Genomic DNA, 18799 nt, shown 5'->3' on the forward strand with positions numbered 1-18799 from the left:
AGTTCTTTGTTCTTTTGGTTATGTTACGTGCCTGTTCTGGAGTGAAGGGGGTTACACTGCCTTTAAGAAGAAAGGACTGCCTATGCAGAGAAGACTGTAATTCAGATTCACTGTGCTGGTGTAAGATGAATTATGTTTGTATATGGTTCACAACTAGGTTTGTCTGTTCTTTGTATGAAGGGAAGTGCTGTGTGTTAATGATGATGGTGGCATGGCTCATGGGAGGTGTCTGTATTTGATTTGGCAATGGTGAAGCACTCTGTAGGGCTGACAGAGGCCTGTGAAGTAACTGAATGTTTTTACAAAGGTTTTCCAGTTTTTTGTTTTCTCTGTGCAAAAAGTTTTTGTCAATATTTGTTTAACTACTGGAGCCTTGTGACAGTGTACTGAGTGTGTAGGAGAGATAAGCTGTGTTTGAGTGGGCCAAGTCATTTTATGAGGCGAGTAATCTCCAGTTTGGGTCTTCTGCTGCCTTATGGAATATGGTGTTTGTCTGGTGTTAAGTTTGATTTTGTTAAATTTCAGAATGTGCCTGTCAGTGCTGGTGGTGGATGTGTTGCACAGTATGCTGAAGTGTTATTCTGTTTCCTTGGTAAATTTTGACCATCTAGCTTTTTTGTAGTTTGTATATGTGATCTGTAAATGGTCTTGTTTAGAGTGTATTCCTAAAGATAGGGAGGTGATCTGATGGGGGACACAATCCTGAACACCAGGTGGTGGTGAGGGTTATGGGTGGATGATGGTCATCAACAGCAACCAAAATCAAATACTGTACAGGTACAGTGACAACATCAAGTTTACTACAGCCTGAAGTCTCCTGGTGAGATTCCCTTACATCAATATTACAGTATACTTAACCTTTCATGTCATTCTGACTCAGCTCCTTCAACCTGAGTACACCAGTCATATTATTTTTGCTGCTACTAGAAGTTCCTATTCAGTTTTAGAGGACAGCTTTTGTAGTTGTTGTTACTGATCAACCCCAGTTTGTTTAGCTGACAGACCCATTTGCCACACGCAAACAACTGCCCCTGTTGGGCCATCTTGTGCAGTAAACTAATGTTCCCTTGTGGCTGACAGTGTCTTGCCACAGCAGGATATATGGATTAGTGTGGAGGCTTGGCTCCTGGGTGGATGCCACATTTGTGTCCCTCCAACCAATTAACAGGGGCATCAAAGTAGGCTCCATTTCACCCTGTGATCTGTCTGGTTCTAAGGTTACCATCCATCATTATAAATGATTTCCTGGGTTACAGGAAACCATTAGACTTGTCACTCAGTGTAGAGCCACCTGAAGGGAAAAGGAGAGTAATAAGAAGTGACAGGAAGGAAAGGGAGAAACAGGAATTGAGGTGGGGTGACACAGAAATAGAATGATATAGGTAAAGGACAAAGTAGATAGCACTACACCAGGTGAGTGGATAATGGTTGCCTCCATGTCAAAGTGCCATTCCTAATCGAAATAAAATAATCTGGAATACTGTACTGCAAGTCCTCTGACTGAACGGCTAATAATGCAAAGGGTACTTACGTGATGCAACAACTCCGGCTTTCTCAATTCACCAAGCACATATCTGCATAAAACAACACACTAGTTAATATCCACTATACAGGGATTTTTCCATAGCTATCATAGATACACCTGCATTATTAAAATAGAGGTGAAGTTTGTGCACTTATAAAACTCTGTATACAGACACTTCATTATAAGTCAGGTATGAAATTCAAAATACAATACTGCAACTCTTGAATATGACTGGTGAGACTGGCATATCTGTACAGGTAGCAGTGAACTTAACTGGTAATTTTACAGTAATCCATATAAACTTAAAATAATCTTTTCACTTTAACTTGGCCTAAGACTGCCACCTCTCCACTACATTAATTATCACTCGAATATTATGCCTGTCACAAATAAATGCCATATTGAGGACACAGAGTCACAGTACTGACTCTTTCTTCCAATCAATCACAAGAAACAAGCTGGAAAAGGGCAAAAATCTGGTTCAGGTAAAGGTGAAAGACCTACTGTATAGTACGAAGACAGTACAAAAATGCAACTTACAATGAGGAGTTACTGTATATCAATCAATATATACATCAAGCAAACACAATATTCAAATAAATATCACATTCATCAAAAGCTTATCCACAATACTGTGAATTAATGATAATTAATATTACAAGACATACTAAAAGGTTTTCAGGTATCTATAATACCTGCAGTCTATGCAACATTATTTCCTTAGCCTAAAGATGTATTTTTGCTTTATTCTTACTATCTCTATATTTTACCCTCGGGAAAATTTTTGCAGTGAAAAGAAGAACAATCTCCATAAAACTCATCTACTTTGAAAAGTCTCCTCTAGTTGAATAAAATGCCACTCAACTCCCTCCCAGAAAGGGATGGAAAACCGCATAAGAAAAGCAACTCCAGCCTGCAGTCCACCAGATTTATGGCCATATAAGCCTGGGTCGTAACAAGAACCCTCGAAAGGCTTTAAATGAATGGTTCATCACTTCTCAACAATGATATATATTTTTCAGTTTTGTCTACCTTCAAACTATACCATGCTACCGTATTAAGAAAATATCTCTTATACTGAACAGATGAATGATCACTGTATCTCGCCCTTCCTATTTGAAAAGTCTGTCAGCTGAATAAAATTATCTGAGGGTAGAGTAGCAAGAATAACATGGAAAATACAAAATCTGAATGAAATGGTTACTTCCTTTGCTACAATTATGCCTTTTTTAGTTTATTCTTGCTACTTAAGACAACTTTACTCAGCTCAGGAAAGATTTCTGAACTGGCGAGGTTAATACAGCATTCAATAACCTCTTCAATGCTAGAGATCCTTTTTAAGTTGAATACAGTTGTCTAGGAAGAGCCAAAAATACTAAACAAAAACCTCGGGCTGAAAAGGCTACAGTTATATTATTGTAATTATCATTATCATCCAGACTGCTTTTTCCCACTGAAGAATGAGGTAAGAAAGTTACAGTAGATTAGTACACTATATTAATACATCAGTATTTAAAATGCAGCAATATTTGTATACCCATAGCTATTATACAAGTAGCCAGCCAAACCAAAATAAAAAAAAGCACAAATAAATGGTAGCAAAATTTACTTTATACATAATACCACTTCATTATGAAGCTTCAGAGGAGATCAGTGCTGCATTATTTTAAGGTTCAAAGGTTTAATATTGTAATAAAGTCTGCAAACCAATCAGTGCTTTCATTATGACGATGTAGCATTATTAGCATACCATACCAGTAGTGTACACGTATAGAACACAGTCAATTTAAAATAAGCAAAATAAAAATGAAACTAAATATCACAGTAAAATTACCCTGGACAGTAGCAAAATGTACTTCATACATACCGGTATCTTTTACGAAGTTCCAGAGAATTGTTTATCTTGCAGTGTTACATTACTTTAAGGTTAGGATATTAATCCAGTCTAAAAAACAAAACTTTTTTTTTTTTTTTTTTACTAATTCATTCATCATACAAGCTGTACTTGCATCAATTCATATTAGGTCCAATGCAGAACTAAACATTTCCTTCAGAGGGAGAATAATAGTAGAACTGACACGATCCATGCTAGTGAAGTACAAATGCGAAAGAGGTATCTGTACTGAGTGTGAAGCATGTGAAAGTGCTGTACTTGCTATGTTTATATGTGTCAAGAGTCTGTATATATCATCAATACAACTGACTGGGTGTAAACGTATGTCTTCGTATCAGCACCGAACTTAAATGTCTGCCACAGTGTGTGTTCTAAGCATAGATTCAGAACACACACATCATGAGATAAGTACAGTACCACTGTGCTAATCGATCAAGCACCATCCATCCATCACCCAATTCTGCGTTGCCCCATGAGAAGTGTAGAAGCCCGGGGCTAGGCAATTTGGTCCTGACATTTAAGATAAGAGTGACCAGCCTCACTCATCCCTGAGTGACATTACATGAGCAATAACCCCAACCACCCCTTGGATATAAACCTTCACCGGCTCAATCCGATTGGAGTGCTGTAATTACCCACTAAACCACCAGGTGCCATAATTTGGTTATATGGTTACCACCCAGCATAGTAAATGGTTTCCTGGTGTACAGGATTCCATTATGCTTGTCACTCAGTGTAGAGTCACCCATACGCAGAAGGAAGAGGAAAGAATGAAAGAAAGAAAGACAAAAGAGGGAGTGTAAAGTCACCCGTAGGCAGAAGGATGCGGAAAGAATGAAGTAAAGAAAGACAGAAGAGCAAGGAAGGAATGGAGAGAGGAGAGGAAAGGGCACACACCCGAGAGCAGCACTACACCAAGTGAGTGGATGGTGAGCGCCCCCACCTACCACACGCACCTCAATATTTATGCAGAAAAATACACTGTAACATCCTGTTGCTCTTATACCTTTTTTTTTAGTAGATGCCTTGTAGTGTTGTGGGTTAAGATGTTCCAACCAGATGTGCCCCGTAAGTGTCTACTTCCAAGCCATTTTACTGTTTCTGTGATGCTTCTCAGGAGCAAGCAAATGGTCACTCTCATTTTCAATGTCTGGACTGAGTAGCTTGGCCCAGAACTCCTAAACTCCTGACAGGTTAATACTCAACTGGATGATGAAAACCATCCAAAATGGTTGTAAATTCAGAGCACTCACCATGAAAGCATCCTATAAGTCTGGAGATTAATGGTAAAATACAGTCTTAGTATTAACCATTTCAGTATGATGATGTCTTTATTTGCTCTTGCCATGCAGAGATGATTGTATCCAGCTTGAAGTCTTGCTTTCCATGATGGGGTTAAATATGCCCTTCATAAACCTGAACCCAGGTGATGGTCTATTCAATTTTTTCTTGCTGCTTCCAGATTATTATACTGAATCTGGGACAGCCCTCCAACAGTAAACAGATTAATGATGCCTACATTCAACCCCTCCAGTTTGAAAACGCTTTCCTAATCTGAATAAAATTGCCTGAAGAAAATAAGACTATAGTTACAAAATCAACACCAGACACAAATGGTTAAACATTAAATCTCAAAAGGTCACCCCGGGGCCATGCAAATAAACTGGAGGTTGAAAGAATATTATGGAAAAATGAGGCAGTGCTGAAAGTATCGACTCCTTCCATCTGATGACACATTATTTACTGAATCTGGAGAACAACAGATAATTTTATATTATTTATCTTACTGTATAGGAATCCTCTTAAACTGAAGAGGTCTGACATGGCCCTCATTAACCTCTTCATTATTAAGGTATCCTATAGTACATAAACTTATCTGGTAGCTCTAAGAACAATATAACAATGATGTCCTCAGGCTCCTACGGTTGCGGGAATTACAGTATTTCTAAAGTAAACTGGCAATTTTTGGAACTGCTCAGTGTATCAGTCTTAAGAATTAGTAACTATTGCTTACTTTACCAATTATGCTTTCAAAAGACTTACTAATGTAATTTAACTGTACAAAAGGTCCTCAATATAAGTCTATCAGTCTATCTATTGCCAGATGCCTTAATCCCTTAAGGGGTGGCCACAAATAAATCACCTCAATGCTACCCTGTCCAATGCCACTTCAATTTCCTCTCCCCAGCCCCCCCCCCCTCTCCCATATACCTCTCCACTCCATCCCTCCATCTCATCCTCACCCTCGCCCTCTCTCACCCCCCTCCACCTCACTCACGTACACTCTCCTCATTAGTATCTCGCTCTTCATCCTCTCCACATGGCCAAACCTCCTCAATGTATTTCCCTTAATGCTTTCTATCACATCCACATTCACATCACAACACTCCTTCACATCCTCATTTGTCTGTCTGTCTCTCGATGTAACTCCACATGCTCCTCTCAGATAACTCATTTCCATTGCTCTCAATCTTGACTTGTGTCCTTCCAACAAGGTCCAAGCTTTGTTTCCATACATTAAAGTTGGTATCACAATGCTATCATGCAGCGACTTTTTTACTTCCATGCTCACTTCCCTATTTCTTTTCTCTGCTTTCAAAGAACCAGCAACTTTTCTTCCCTGTTGTACTCTTTGAAGCACTTCATCCTCCAAACTTCCATCCTTACTCATCACACTACCCAAGTACAGTACTGTACTTAAATGCACTCACATTTTCCAATTCCTCATCATCCATTATGAGTTACTTTTATATATGTATATACAGTACTGTACATGAAGGATATGCAATTACCATTATGCCAAGAAATGGTTTTATGATCAGTGTATTCATCCAGCTCTGAGTCATGGACTGGAAATGTATAACCTAGCAAAATTCGTGGAACGTAAACTTGGAGTGCTTCGAAAGGAATGGAGAGGATTTAGGCAAGGGTCACATGGTGGTAGAGGAAACACACACACACACACACACACACACGTAAAGGATAAATCACTACAATCAAAATGCATAAATTGATGTGGGCAGGTCACATCCTTCATAGAACAGATAACAAATGGGCAACCATAATACCTGAGTGGCAGTCTAGGGATGGAATGAGACGAAGAGGTAAACAAAAGATGAGATGGCGTGAAAAGATTCAGAGATTGCTGGGGCTGGATGGAGCAGCCTAACTGCCATTAGGCGATGTGGAAAGAGATGGGAGATACTTTTGTCCTGAAGTGGACTGATTTTGGCAGCTGCTGATTGTAAATACAATAATCCCTCAATTATCTGATATAATGGAGCCAAAGACATGTCCAGATATGGGCAAAATCCGGATATGGAGCAATATCCTCTACTGTATGCATACCCTATCTATACCCAACCTACTACCTATACCCAACCTATATGTACAGTACCTCTCATAATTTTGGCAGTGTTCTCCGGTCTTTCATCTGTACTGAGCCATCAAAAACACACATGGGAATATCCAATGTAATGCTAGACACTAAGTAAACAATGCATAAACAAAAAAACACAAATACCCTACCTATAATATACAGTACTCCTCCTAATTTTGGCAGTTTTCTCCAGTCTTTCAGCTGTATTTAGACATCAAAACACACATGGGAATACCCAATGTAATGCTAGACACTAGGAAAACAATGCATAAACAATAACAATCCACAAATACCTTACCTATATGTACAGTACCCCTCCTAATTGTGGCAGTGTTCTTCAGACTTTCAGCTATGTAGACATCAAAACACACATGAGAATATCCAATATAATGCAAGACACTAAGAAAACAATGCATAAAGAAGTAAAATCCACATTTAAAAATCAATGAAGATGACATCTGCAAAAAATTTTAACCCTCTCAGAGGCAGTAAGTTTTCAGTGTTTCTGGGACACCAATTAAGTGAAGACTGGACAACCCAGATATGGCTGATTCCGTGGGCAAAAGAAAAACGTTTCCACGGTCAAATTGGCCCACAGAAATTGGTTATATTGGAATAAACTGTATACCATCATCTTTGCTGGTGCTTATACTATAAGTTAACAAAAACACACAAAACTTATGAGTAAAAGGACAGAAATGCAGTGAAAATAAACTTGTTCAAGACTCAAAGATACCTTCAAATACCTTCCCAACATCCTAGCGCAAAATTCTACCCGCGCTGTGCAAGAGCTAAGCATATGCCTAGAGGCAGAATATCACAAGCTTTCTCATAGTATTTTCAGAATTTCGACATGACTAACAGTATTTCGATAAAATTGCCAAAAACTAAAAAACTCACTGGTGACAATGTAGGAGATCGTGGGAGACACAGTAGACAATGTTGGGGTAGGGGAGGGCGGAGGGACGGAGAGGCAGATACATTTGGCAGCGCTGAGGGCTGTTGGGGAACTGACCGTTCGGTAAGGTAGCAGGCGGGCATTTTCAGTCAGCTTGAGGGTTGCGGTCTGTACTACTTGTGTGTGGCCATTAGCATCCAAGCTGTCTGGGCAGCTGGGGGACTTTGACCATTAGGTAGGTATCCGGACAGCCATTTTGGCTCAGCTTGTGGGTTACGGTTCATTACCCATGTGTGAACAGAGAGACTGGAGAGCCACCCAACTGATTTTTTTAATTTGTAGGCCGACCAGCCGCCGATGATGGAACTTTTAAGTTCACATACGGACAAAAAAATCTGGATATGGAAATAATAGAGCCAAGGCCTAACATTTGTATATAGAGCACATCCAGATACAGAGCATCCGGATAATTAAGTGATTACTGTATTGTCACTATTAATCCTCTCATGGAAAAGGCAAATTTAGAATTCTAATCCTGCAAAAACCAAATGATTTTATTCAGGTCTGCAAAAACCAAATGATTTTATTCAGGTGAGTAAAGAAGTCTGAGTCCTAATGGTGATACATTCTGAAGATGATGTGATGTTGGGGCAATGTCTAGATATATGACTGACACTAGTAATGGCAATCATTAAGTTTTGTTTAAAGACTGTGGATCATGCCAATATGTGTAGGTCTTTTCACTTGATGGCAGATCTCTATATATTGTGGCCTTGAACTATTCCCCTTCTCAAACCCCTGTCTCAAATATCCCCGCACAGGACCATGTTGTGACTTTAGGAAAGAGATGGGATTTCCTCCATTATATTATCCAGATAACAATGGTTCTTAAGGAACAATTTGTGTGATTCAACTGCATTGGAGTTTTCATGGATATAATAAGATCTAACCTACAGTATCCTGTACTATAATACATTATTCATTTCTCATGAGATGTTGGGATGACTTAATCAATATTATCAGGCCTTATCCCAAATAATTTTCTACTTCCCATAATCCTTCTCATGCTCTGTAGGACCTCCTGTTCTACATCCACTGACTGCATGTTTGGTTACACTATTTTATGGAATAGCCAAAATGTCTGTCATCCTCACATATCATCAAACTGAGCCATCCTTGCAACACACAAGGTTGGAGAGTGCAATACTGTCTATGGATTATCCTGTATTACCACCCACATATTGCAAGATCTGTGCTACAGTCAATGGGTCACCTTTGTGTGTTTGTGTTTATACATCCAGAGAGTGCAATACTGTACTGTATATGGATCATTATGTACCAGCACCTACATACTACAAGAGCTGTGCTACGGTTGCTGGGATGTCCATGTACAGTATGTTCGTGATAACAGATAATTTTGGGGTTACACATAAGGTTTATTAACCTCTTCAGCCCAAGTACATAATTTTTATATTATCATTGTTATTTCCAAATTATTTTATACAGTCTGGGCATGTCCTGCACAAAATAGTTAATAAGAGTTTTACTTAACCCTTTAACTGAGTCCCTGAATTATTTTTTCTTTTTATGCATGGATGAAGGAACCAAAGGCCAGAAGCCTGTAAGATTGTTCCCACTAAGAAAAACAAAACAAAAACAAGATACGACAGCCAAATTCAAGATCTGTTCATTTTGAGTACTGTACATAATTTTTATTTTATTCTTGCTATCTCCTGAATATTTCATTCAGCTTAGGGGAGATGTAACATATGAAAAGGGGTTAAAGAAGGCTATACAGTATCTGACCCTTCTATTTAGAAGTCTTTTCAAATCTATACTGTCTCTTGGTAGCAAGAATGAGACATCGGTTACTTCCTTGGGTAGAATGAGTTAACACAGAAAGCTTATAACAAACCAGAGATACTGGCCTAGCCTCACTTGAACCTCTCCCTTATTCAACTGCCATTATTCATTTATTCATCCATCCTCCAATCCTTTACTGTCTTATTGGGAGCACAGGGGTTTGCAGCTGGACTATCCAGTTCAGAGATGTAAAGCAAGAGTATTGAGTGCTGTATGGTTAGCTATACACTCCAACATTCCCTCAGATGTAAACCCTCCAATGTTATACTAGGTTAGCTTTCATACAAATCAAAATAATGTACTGTACTGTATTACACTTAACTGGCATGCATACACAAATAGACTACTGTACTACTTGGTAAATACTACAGTTAGGTAAATACTGTATGTGTGAAGGTGGTTCAGCTGTGGCTCTTTATTATGTACAGCAATCTGGATGGGTTGACCGATATGAAATTAATTAGATTGTACTGAAGAGAAAAGCCTGATTTTTTTTTTTTTTTTTTTTTTTTAAATCCTAGGAGCAAGGAACCAAAGGCCATGAGCCCACAATAACTGTTCCTTCCAAGAGAGAAACAAAATACAAGAGAGAGCAAAATTCAAGATCCAATTATTTTGAGATGCCTGGATACACTGCGTTTGAAAGACTGGAGATCATGGCTAGCAGGAAATACAGACAGAGGGAGACAGTTCCAGAGTTGACCAGTTGCATAAATGAAGGACTGGGAGTATTGGTTAACTCCTGCATTAGAGAATTGGACAGAAAAGGGGTGAGAGTTTGCTGTTAGATGAGTGCTACGTGCCTGTCGTAGAGGTGGAGGAATGCAAGCAGACAGTTCAGAGAAGCAGTGACCATTGAAGTAGTGATAGAAAAGCGACAAAAATGCAACAGTGCGGCGAAGAGACAGAGGTTGAAGGGAGCCAGTAAGAGGAGGAGAGTTAATGAGACGAAAAGCCTTTGACTCCACCCTATTGAGAAGAGCTGTATGTAGGAAGCCTCCCCACACATGAGAGTTGTACTACATACAAGGGCAGATAAAACCCATGTATAGAGTCAACAATTGTGCAGGGGTAAAGAAGGAACGGAGTTGGCTTAGCACACCCAATCTCTTAGTAGCAGATTTTACAAGAGGTATACGGTAATAAGATCTTTCCAAGATAAGTCCCGAGTGAATGAAACCCCAAGCAGCCATGGCAACGAGTGTGCAATCATGACAGCAGGTAGGCAAGAAATGGGGAGGATGCAAGGGCACTCCAGCAGACACTGTAGGAACTACTCACCAAAACACAGCTGTTCGTCACCACGCGGCAAATTTAGAGAGTAGGGATGAACACATCATTTTTTTTTTTTCATTTTGTCGTTTCTTGGCTATTTTTGGTGTCCTGGATCATTTTGGACATTTGTCCACATAGCTTTTTGTCAGAATATCTTAGGGAATATCCGAGACTTGGACTAATGGACCCAAGCCCAAAATGTCCGGGACTTGGGGTGATCGGGTCTTGGTCGTCCGGGTCTTAGAGGGGTTACTTATCTATCTATCTATCTATCAATATATATATATATATATATATATATATATATATATGTATGTATCTGCTACCAATGACAACAGAATAAAACAGACATCACCTGGAATGAGGAACTTAACCACTTCTGTGTCTGTCTGTCTGTCTCTGTCCCTGTCTCTCTCTCTCTCTTTTCTTTGCTATCCTTGGTCAGTTTTATTCAACACAGGAAAGCTCCTTTGTACTGCATGAGTTTATGAAGGACGCCTCAAACTTTTCATAACAGGAAAGCCTCTCCCCAAGATGGATAAAATTATTGTGGGGAAACAAGAACAGCATGCAATAAGACATCTGACTGAATGGGTTAACAGCCTATGTATAAGAGAACTGATTTAAGCCCTTCAATTTGATGACATTTTTTTGTTTATTTAGACAATTATATTTACCTTAGGAAAGACAGTGAATGTACAGCGAGGTTGGATGGTGAGGAATTGGAAAATGTGAGTACGTTTAAGTACTTGGGTAGTGTGATGAGTAAGGATGGAGGTTTGGAGGGTGAAGTGCTTGAAAGGGTACAGCAAGGAAGAAAGGTTGCTGGTTCTTTGAAAGCAGTGATAAGAAACAGGGAAGTGAGCATGGAAGTGAAAAAGTTACTACATGACAGTATTGTGATACCAACTCTAACGTACGGAAGTGAAGCGTGGACGTTGTTGGAAGGACACAAGTCAAGAGTGAGAGCCGTGGAAATGAGTTATTTAAGAGGAGCCTGTGGAGTCACATGGAGAGACAGGCTGACGAATGAGGATATAAAGGAGCGTTGTGGTGTGGATGTGGATGTGATAGGAAGCGTTATGAGGAACACACTGAGGTGGTTTGGCCATGTGGAGAGGATGGAGGGTGAAAGACTGACGAAGAGAGTGTATGTGAGTGAGGTGGAGGGGGAAAGAGGGAGGGGGAGGCCGAGGATGAGATGGAGGGATGGGGTGGAGAGGTATATGAGAGAGGGGGGTGTGAGTTGGGAGCAGGGCAGTGAAATGGCGGGGGACAGGGCGACTTGGAGGCGATTTGTTTGTGGCCACCCCAAACAGGATTGAGGCGTCTGGCAATAGATAGATAGATAGATAGATAGAAAGACTTTCTGAGCTGGACGAGTTAAGTAATGTATAGCCTTAATTACTCCTTTCACTACCCGAGCTTCTTAGTCAAGTAAATACTGTGCTGCCTGGTGGTTGTAAGTCCATCCATCCATCCATCACCCAATGCTATGTTACCCCATGAGAAGCATAGGAGCCCAGGGCTAGGCAAGTTGGTCCTGACAGTTAAGATGAAAGTGACCAGCCTCACACATCCTTGAGTGACATTACATGAGCAATAAACTCCAACCATCCCTTGGATATAAACCTGCACAGGCTCAATCCAATTGGAGCACCTTAATTACCCACTAAACCACCAGGTGCCATAATTTGGTTATATGGTTGCCACCATGTGCAGTAAATGGTTTCCTGGTGAACAGGAAACCATTTGGTTTGTCACTCAGTGTAGAGTCACCCACAGGCAAAAGGAAGAGGAGAGAATGAAGGAAAGAAAGACAGAAGAGGGAGTGTAAAGTCACCCATAGGCAGAAGGAAGAGGAAAGAATGAAGGAAAGGAAGACAGAAAAGGAAGGAAGGAAAGAAGGAAGACAGGAAAGGGCAAACACCTGAGAGCAGGAAAGGGCAGACACCATCGAGTGAGTGGATGGTGGGTGCCCCCACCTACCACCAAAAGAACAAAAATATAGTTAGTCCTTGTTATATGTAATTTTTATATTTATATATCACAAGTCCATATTAAGTTAGAAAAATTGCCTATTGCAGCTCCATTGCTACCAAAAGCTGATTTGCCTGTTTCCTTCTGTTTACCAGTTGTATGAGTTGTGTGGAAAAAGCTGTGATAACCCTGTCTTATAATGAAGACTGCCTGTATATTGCCGGACTGAAAGGGTTAAAACTGCGCAGTATACCCAGAAAGCCCCCAAAATTTCTTTTAAAATATTTTAAGTTACATTATGTAGGGTATCAAATATTATTATTTTATTAAAAACTAAAACATATTGGTCAGATTCACAAACATGCTTGTGATTGACTCCTTGTCATAACTTTTTTTTTTTTTTTTTTTTACTGGAATAACTAGGCACAAAATTAGTCTGAAGTCTCTTTTCCTTCTTCTTCCTGATGAAAACTGATAAAATTTACACCAGTTTTCCCCTCGTCACTAAGAATTGTTTTTGTAGGAGAAATAAGAGTAATGGGAAGTTGCTACACACTCATGTCCTTGTCTTTCCTGTAGACACAAAGAGTTATGACTGGAAACTGATGGTGAATCTCTTCGTGAATCTGAACCCAGGATGTTAAGCCAAATATGCAATGAGACAGCTAGCAGTATCTCTCTCTCTCTCTCTCTCTCACACACACACACACACACACACACACACACAAATAAACAGGTAAACTAATTTTAAAGTTATTAACAAACAAAAGGCTTTTTGATGACATCATTACTGATTTATTCTTGATGTCTACTGACAATTTTATTCAGCTCTGAGAAACCTTATTGTAATGAATCGGTAAATGAAGAGCATGGCTACCTTCTCTAAGTTAAAGTTTCTCAAAAGCTGAAGAAAATCATCTGGTGGAAGCAAGAGTAGAATGAGAAGCACATCATTGTAGTGAATGGGTTTAAGCACACTAGATTTTCCCATATACCAATGCATAAAAGTGCTATGTGTATTTACAGTACATACAGTTACTTAACGAAAACACAGCTATTAAAACATAACTTAAGCTACACAGTATTAACACTCTCATGGTCACATCTTCACTAATATATACTGTATTCCAGCTAATGACTGATTTTATTTGGGTGGAAGGGAGTCAGAGGAACCACTATGTTACACTGTATTGATACCACTGATGCTCTCAATTGGGACAACTCTAGTATTCTGTTCTAGTTATTGCAGATGATTTTATTTGCTATGAGCAACTCATAGAAGCCTGTGTTACTGTTGGTACCATCACCCATTTTACTACTGGACAACTCTAATATGCTATTCTAACAAATCTAATATTTTATTCTAGTTAGTGTCACATGATTTTATTTTGCTGAGTAGAGTCTGAGAGTATTCATATTGTACCATCCACACTCTCACAGTTGGGACAACTCTAGTATCCTATTCAAGATAACTTTAGTCAGCATTATGCCATAGGAGTCTGAGTGCTAAATTAGGTACCATTAACCCTCTCTCACTGTTGTGACTATTCTAGCACAGCACTGTGTTGTTCCAGCTAATGTCAGAAGATTTTATCCAGCTGATTGCATCATATGAGCCTCAGAGTGTTAAAATTAGTACTATTTACTTGTAAAAATTAGCACTACTTACTTGTATTAACCCTCATAGTCAGGACTACTCCAGAATTCTATACCAGCAATCATCAGAAGATTCTGTCCAGCTGACAGTGAGACACACGAGCCTGAGAGTGTTAACCTATGCACATGTTGCACAATCAACCTCCCTACCTATGTAAATTTGTCATTCCTGTAGAGAGGGCTGCAAAACTTGATGCAACTGTGTTTATCTCAACCTGCTGAGCAATCTGAGAAGGCACACTGTAGAAGTAGTCGCAGCGGAACATTCCTAAGGAAATTTGCTGTAAAAAGCATCAATATATCAATATGAAGCAATTTTAACACTCTTACTACCAATCAGCACAGTGCTCAAAGGCAGTGTTTTCAACTAGCAGTAGGGCATCACATATCTGAAAGCTTAAACTGGTAAACTGAATACTATTCACCTTACATTAGTTATTCTTGTGCAGGTGCTTAATATAAGGTCATCATTAGACAGCTGCAATGAGCTTTCCCAAACTTTTAAATCTTTACACAGAACGACTCTAAAGTAACAGAACAACTCTGATGTGTATACTGGTAATAAAAATCAACTTTTTTAAACAGTGGACAGCCTTCTAAATTTCTGCTGTAAATTTCCACTGTACAATTTAAAATCTGTGAAGGCTGTGAAGGCTTTAGCTTCCAAAAATTCAAACAGATATTAATAACTTAAGCAAGTGGAGAGATGGTATGGGGCAAAAGGGTTTAAGGGTAAATGCTGATAAAACAAAAGTGATGATATCCAGGGTTGGTGGCGGTACTGTCAAAGACGAGGGAGAGTGGCCATGTACAGTTTGCCACAAGGGCGTGGGAAGTAATTCCATCTTGTGAGGTGTGTGTGATAAATGGGTGCATTAGAGATGTAGTGGTATCAGAGGTAGACTGCGAGATAATGCTGATTTTATGTGTACGGCGTGCCGGGGTGAGCAGGTGGAGATTGTCAGATGTGAAAGGATTGAACTTGCTGGTGAATCTCTTGAATGTGTGGAAGAGTTTTGTTATTTGGGAGACATGTTGTGTGCTGGAGGTGGGGCTGGAGCTAGCTCTGTGGCTAGGGTGAGAAGTGGTTGGAAGAAGTTCAGGGAGCTCTTGCCTCTCCTGACATTGAGAGGGCTCTCCCTACGTGCTAAGGGGTCTTTGTATGCAGCATGTGTTAGGAGTGTAATGCTGTATGGCAGCGAGACCTGGGCAGTGAAGGAGGAAGATATTCGCCGGCTCAGACGTACAGAAATGACAATGATTAGGTGGATGTGCAGTGCATCCCTGCGTCCAAGGCCTGGAGGGGCTGGGTTTACAATGGAAGAGTTGAGAGGTAGGATGGGACTGGAGTGTATTGGTGTTGTGATGAGGAGAGGTAGATTGAGGTGGTTTGGACATGTGGAGAGGATGGGGGATGATAATTGGGTGAGGAAGGTGAGAAGTGTTAATATTGGGGGTGGGGTTATGAGGGGTAGACCGAGAAAGACATGGGACGAGGTCATTAAGTGTGACCTTAGGGTTAAGGGATTGAACAGGGAGGCTGCAATGGATCGTGCAGCGTGGAGAGCCGCCATTAGGTGACCAAGGCCGACACATGCAAGCATGTTGGAGCCTTTAAAAACAAAAACAACCATACTTAACCCTGCACAATGACCATTTCTCTAGTGCGAGATGAAATACAATTCTAGTCTAAAATCATTATTATCAATTCCGCCTTCATTACAAAAATAACAATACTTTAATTGTACATTCAGTGATTTGGGAGGCTTCAACTGCGAATCTCCACCACTATGCTGGGTTTCCAAAATTTCTCACTAATAGTTGTTTTCTGGATTTAAAAATTCTTCAGGTTGAGGTCTTTCTTAAGAGGCATCATGGCTGTCTTCCAGTGGTAAGAATTACAGGCATCACTTTAGAAGAGAGTTACATCTCTACCCCTTTTACGTTAACATAACCTAAAATTGACATCTCCATCTTGAATGCTTAGTTGTAACAACAGGTTAACTATAGAATACGATGCTAATCATAAGGGAGTGCTATGGAAAGGAAGTATAGCTGTAGTTTTGTCTCTTTCTGCCACTCAGCTACACGAAATAAGCATCAAAAGGATGAAAATCTGGGCCAAGTTAAGGTAAACAGGGTATAGTAATAAATTCCTCTGCTGAGAGGTCTTTCCAAAGATGCATAAAAGTTGTCTACAGTAGCAGTAGCAAAAGGTGACATTGCAGAAAACAGATTAAATCTAACACTACACAGACATACTGTTATTTGCTGTAACCTATTCTTTAAATATCGGCCCAGAGGCAAAGGTGGTTAGTAGGGTGGGTCCTATGTTGGCAACCAAAGGAATAACTTGCAGTTTCTCATGAACCTGTCTTCTATCTAAATTTACCAGTAACTATTTCAGTCCCATAATGCACTGTTTATCTTAGGCCCCTTTCAGATGCATCGACTTTTCACTGTCTGCCACGGTTGGCATGACGTTGTGCATTCCAGAGAGCATACCATTGTGCATGCAACGTTTGCTGTGAATGACAAGGCACAACCAGAAGCCGTGCCCCTGCCTTCAATTAGCTCTGGGTAGTCGTCATGACTACTCACACTCATCTGTTGTAATTGCACTACTGTATTTGTGCTTCAAGGTAAAAAAAAATAAGCATTCACGAGGCAGAAAGTGAGCTCATCCTTTATGTTGCAAGACCAGTGGTTGGATCTTTCGTCATCTTATATCTAGACTTAAGAAGTGATGAAAACAAATTTTTAAATTATTTTAGGATATCAAGAACAAGTTCTGATGAGCTCCTTAATCGACTCAACACACTAACCTGATTAGCAGTTCAGCATTGACATCTTCCTCCATCATTCAGCCCAAACAACAACAGTGAACTGTCTCGCACAACAGTATGCAAGAAAATGAATGTTGAACACATTTTGTGTCGTGCGTTGGCACGTCGGAGGTTGACCTGTCTGAACATGTCAATACAGTGCTGAGTACTTTTTATGCCAGGGAAGGCATGACGTTATGTCAAACTGAAAAAGGTGCCATGGTAACCATCGTGGTTGTGAACAGCGTTTTGCCGTGGTCAATGCGTGTGAAAGCTCTTATTGATACCAATGGTTATTTGAAGGCACAACGTCATGTCATCCACGGTGGACGGCAAAAAGTCGATACAGTACACCTGAAAGGGGTCTTATGGCTACTAGCTCCTGATGATTAAATTCAGTTTTAATGTGGCTCTGTTGAGAGAGGGGTTAGAAACAATCTCTATTAACCTCAACATAACATGTTCCTCCATAAGGTGAATAAAATAATCTGGAGATGCAAGACAAATAAAAATACAATATGTGACCTGAGTCACGGGGTTAACAAAAAATTTACCTAAATATGATATTTTACACAGATAGTTTCCTATATTTAAGGACCATCTTAAAAAGCTGTTGTATGAAATGGATGTAAAGCTAGCTGGCTACTGCCTCTATTAAAAGGGTCTTGCTATATAAACAGAGTACATAACTTACAGAATACAATATAACTACTGTGCAGGTAGTAACCTACTTCCTGAAGAGTTATTTATGTTAAGACATCATTCAATATGGATTTTTATGTCAAACAGAACTGAGGAAAAAAAAAAAAAGGCTAATACTCCTAAGATATTCCATAACTTTCAGCACCCTATTCTGAAATTTGAGCTATTTTTGTGGTTTATCTGTGATGATAACATTGCATAGACTTGACAGGTTTAAAGCCTAAAGTGTACAATATGAGTTCATGGTTTGAATTTCTATCTCCCTGGTATTTCACTGTGGCATTTGAACTCTTATGGGAAAACATGGAAAAGAGCTGGCTGTACCTGAGAGTAAAATGCTGAATAAAACTGTGTGGTAGCAATAATTAATATATATATATATATATATATATATATATATATATATATATAAAACAGATGCAAGGGATTAAATGAGAGTTATGTTACATCATGGATAAACAATCTTATATAATTAAATTACTGTATACTCAAGGCCAGAAATAAGTATCAAAACATAGAATTGTGACTGGATGTATCAGTGTGTTAAATGTTAATATCTTATGAATGTATAAAGTTCATAAACCATTAAATAATCAAATGCTGGCATGAGTTGTATCATTTCTGACCCTCCGCTGCAGGGTAGAGAACAGGGAGACTGAGGATAAAATGGAAGGATGGAGCAGAGAGTTTTATGAAAGAGTGGTGTGTGCTGGAGAACAGGTAGCTTAATGGCAAATGACAGGCTGACATGTGGACAATTTGTTTATGGCCATCTTTTCTGGAATTAAGGCATCCGAAATAC

General features: G+C 39.6%; 1 protein-coding gene across 1 annotated transcript in view; it reads right to left on the minus strand.

Annotated features, from left to right (window-relative positions):
* Nucleotides 1–18799, minus strand: part of LOC145405075 (glutathione synthetase-like) — a 68616-nt gene that overhangs the window by 16864 nt on the left and 32953 nt on the right. Inside the window, exon 6 of the mRNA XM_080276585.1 lies at nt 1532–1574. Within this exon, the coding sequence (XP_080132711.1) occupies nt 1532–1574 (43 nt within the window). The remainder of the gene's footprint in view (nt 1–1531; nt 1575–18799) is intronic.

Source organism: Coenobita brevimanus, chromosome 7, assembly GCF_032717465.1.
Source record: "Coenobita brevimanus isolate Jiangsu-jjx chromosome 7, ASM3271746v2, whole genome shotgun sequence".
NCBI classification, from domain to species: Eukaryota; Metazoa; Arthropoda; class Malacostraca; order Decapoda; family Coenobitidae; genus Coenobita; species Coenobita brevimanus.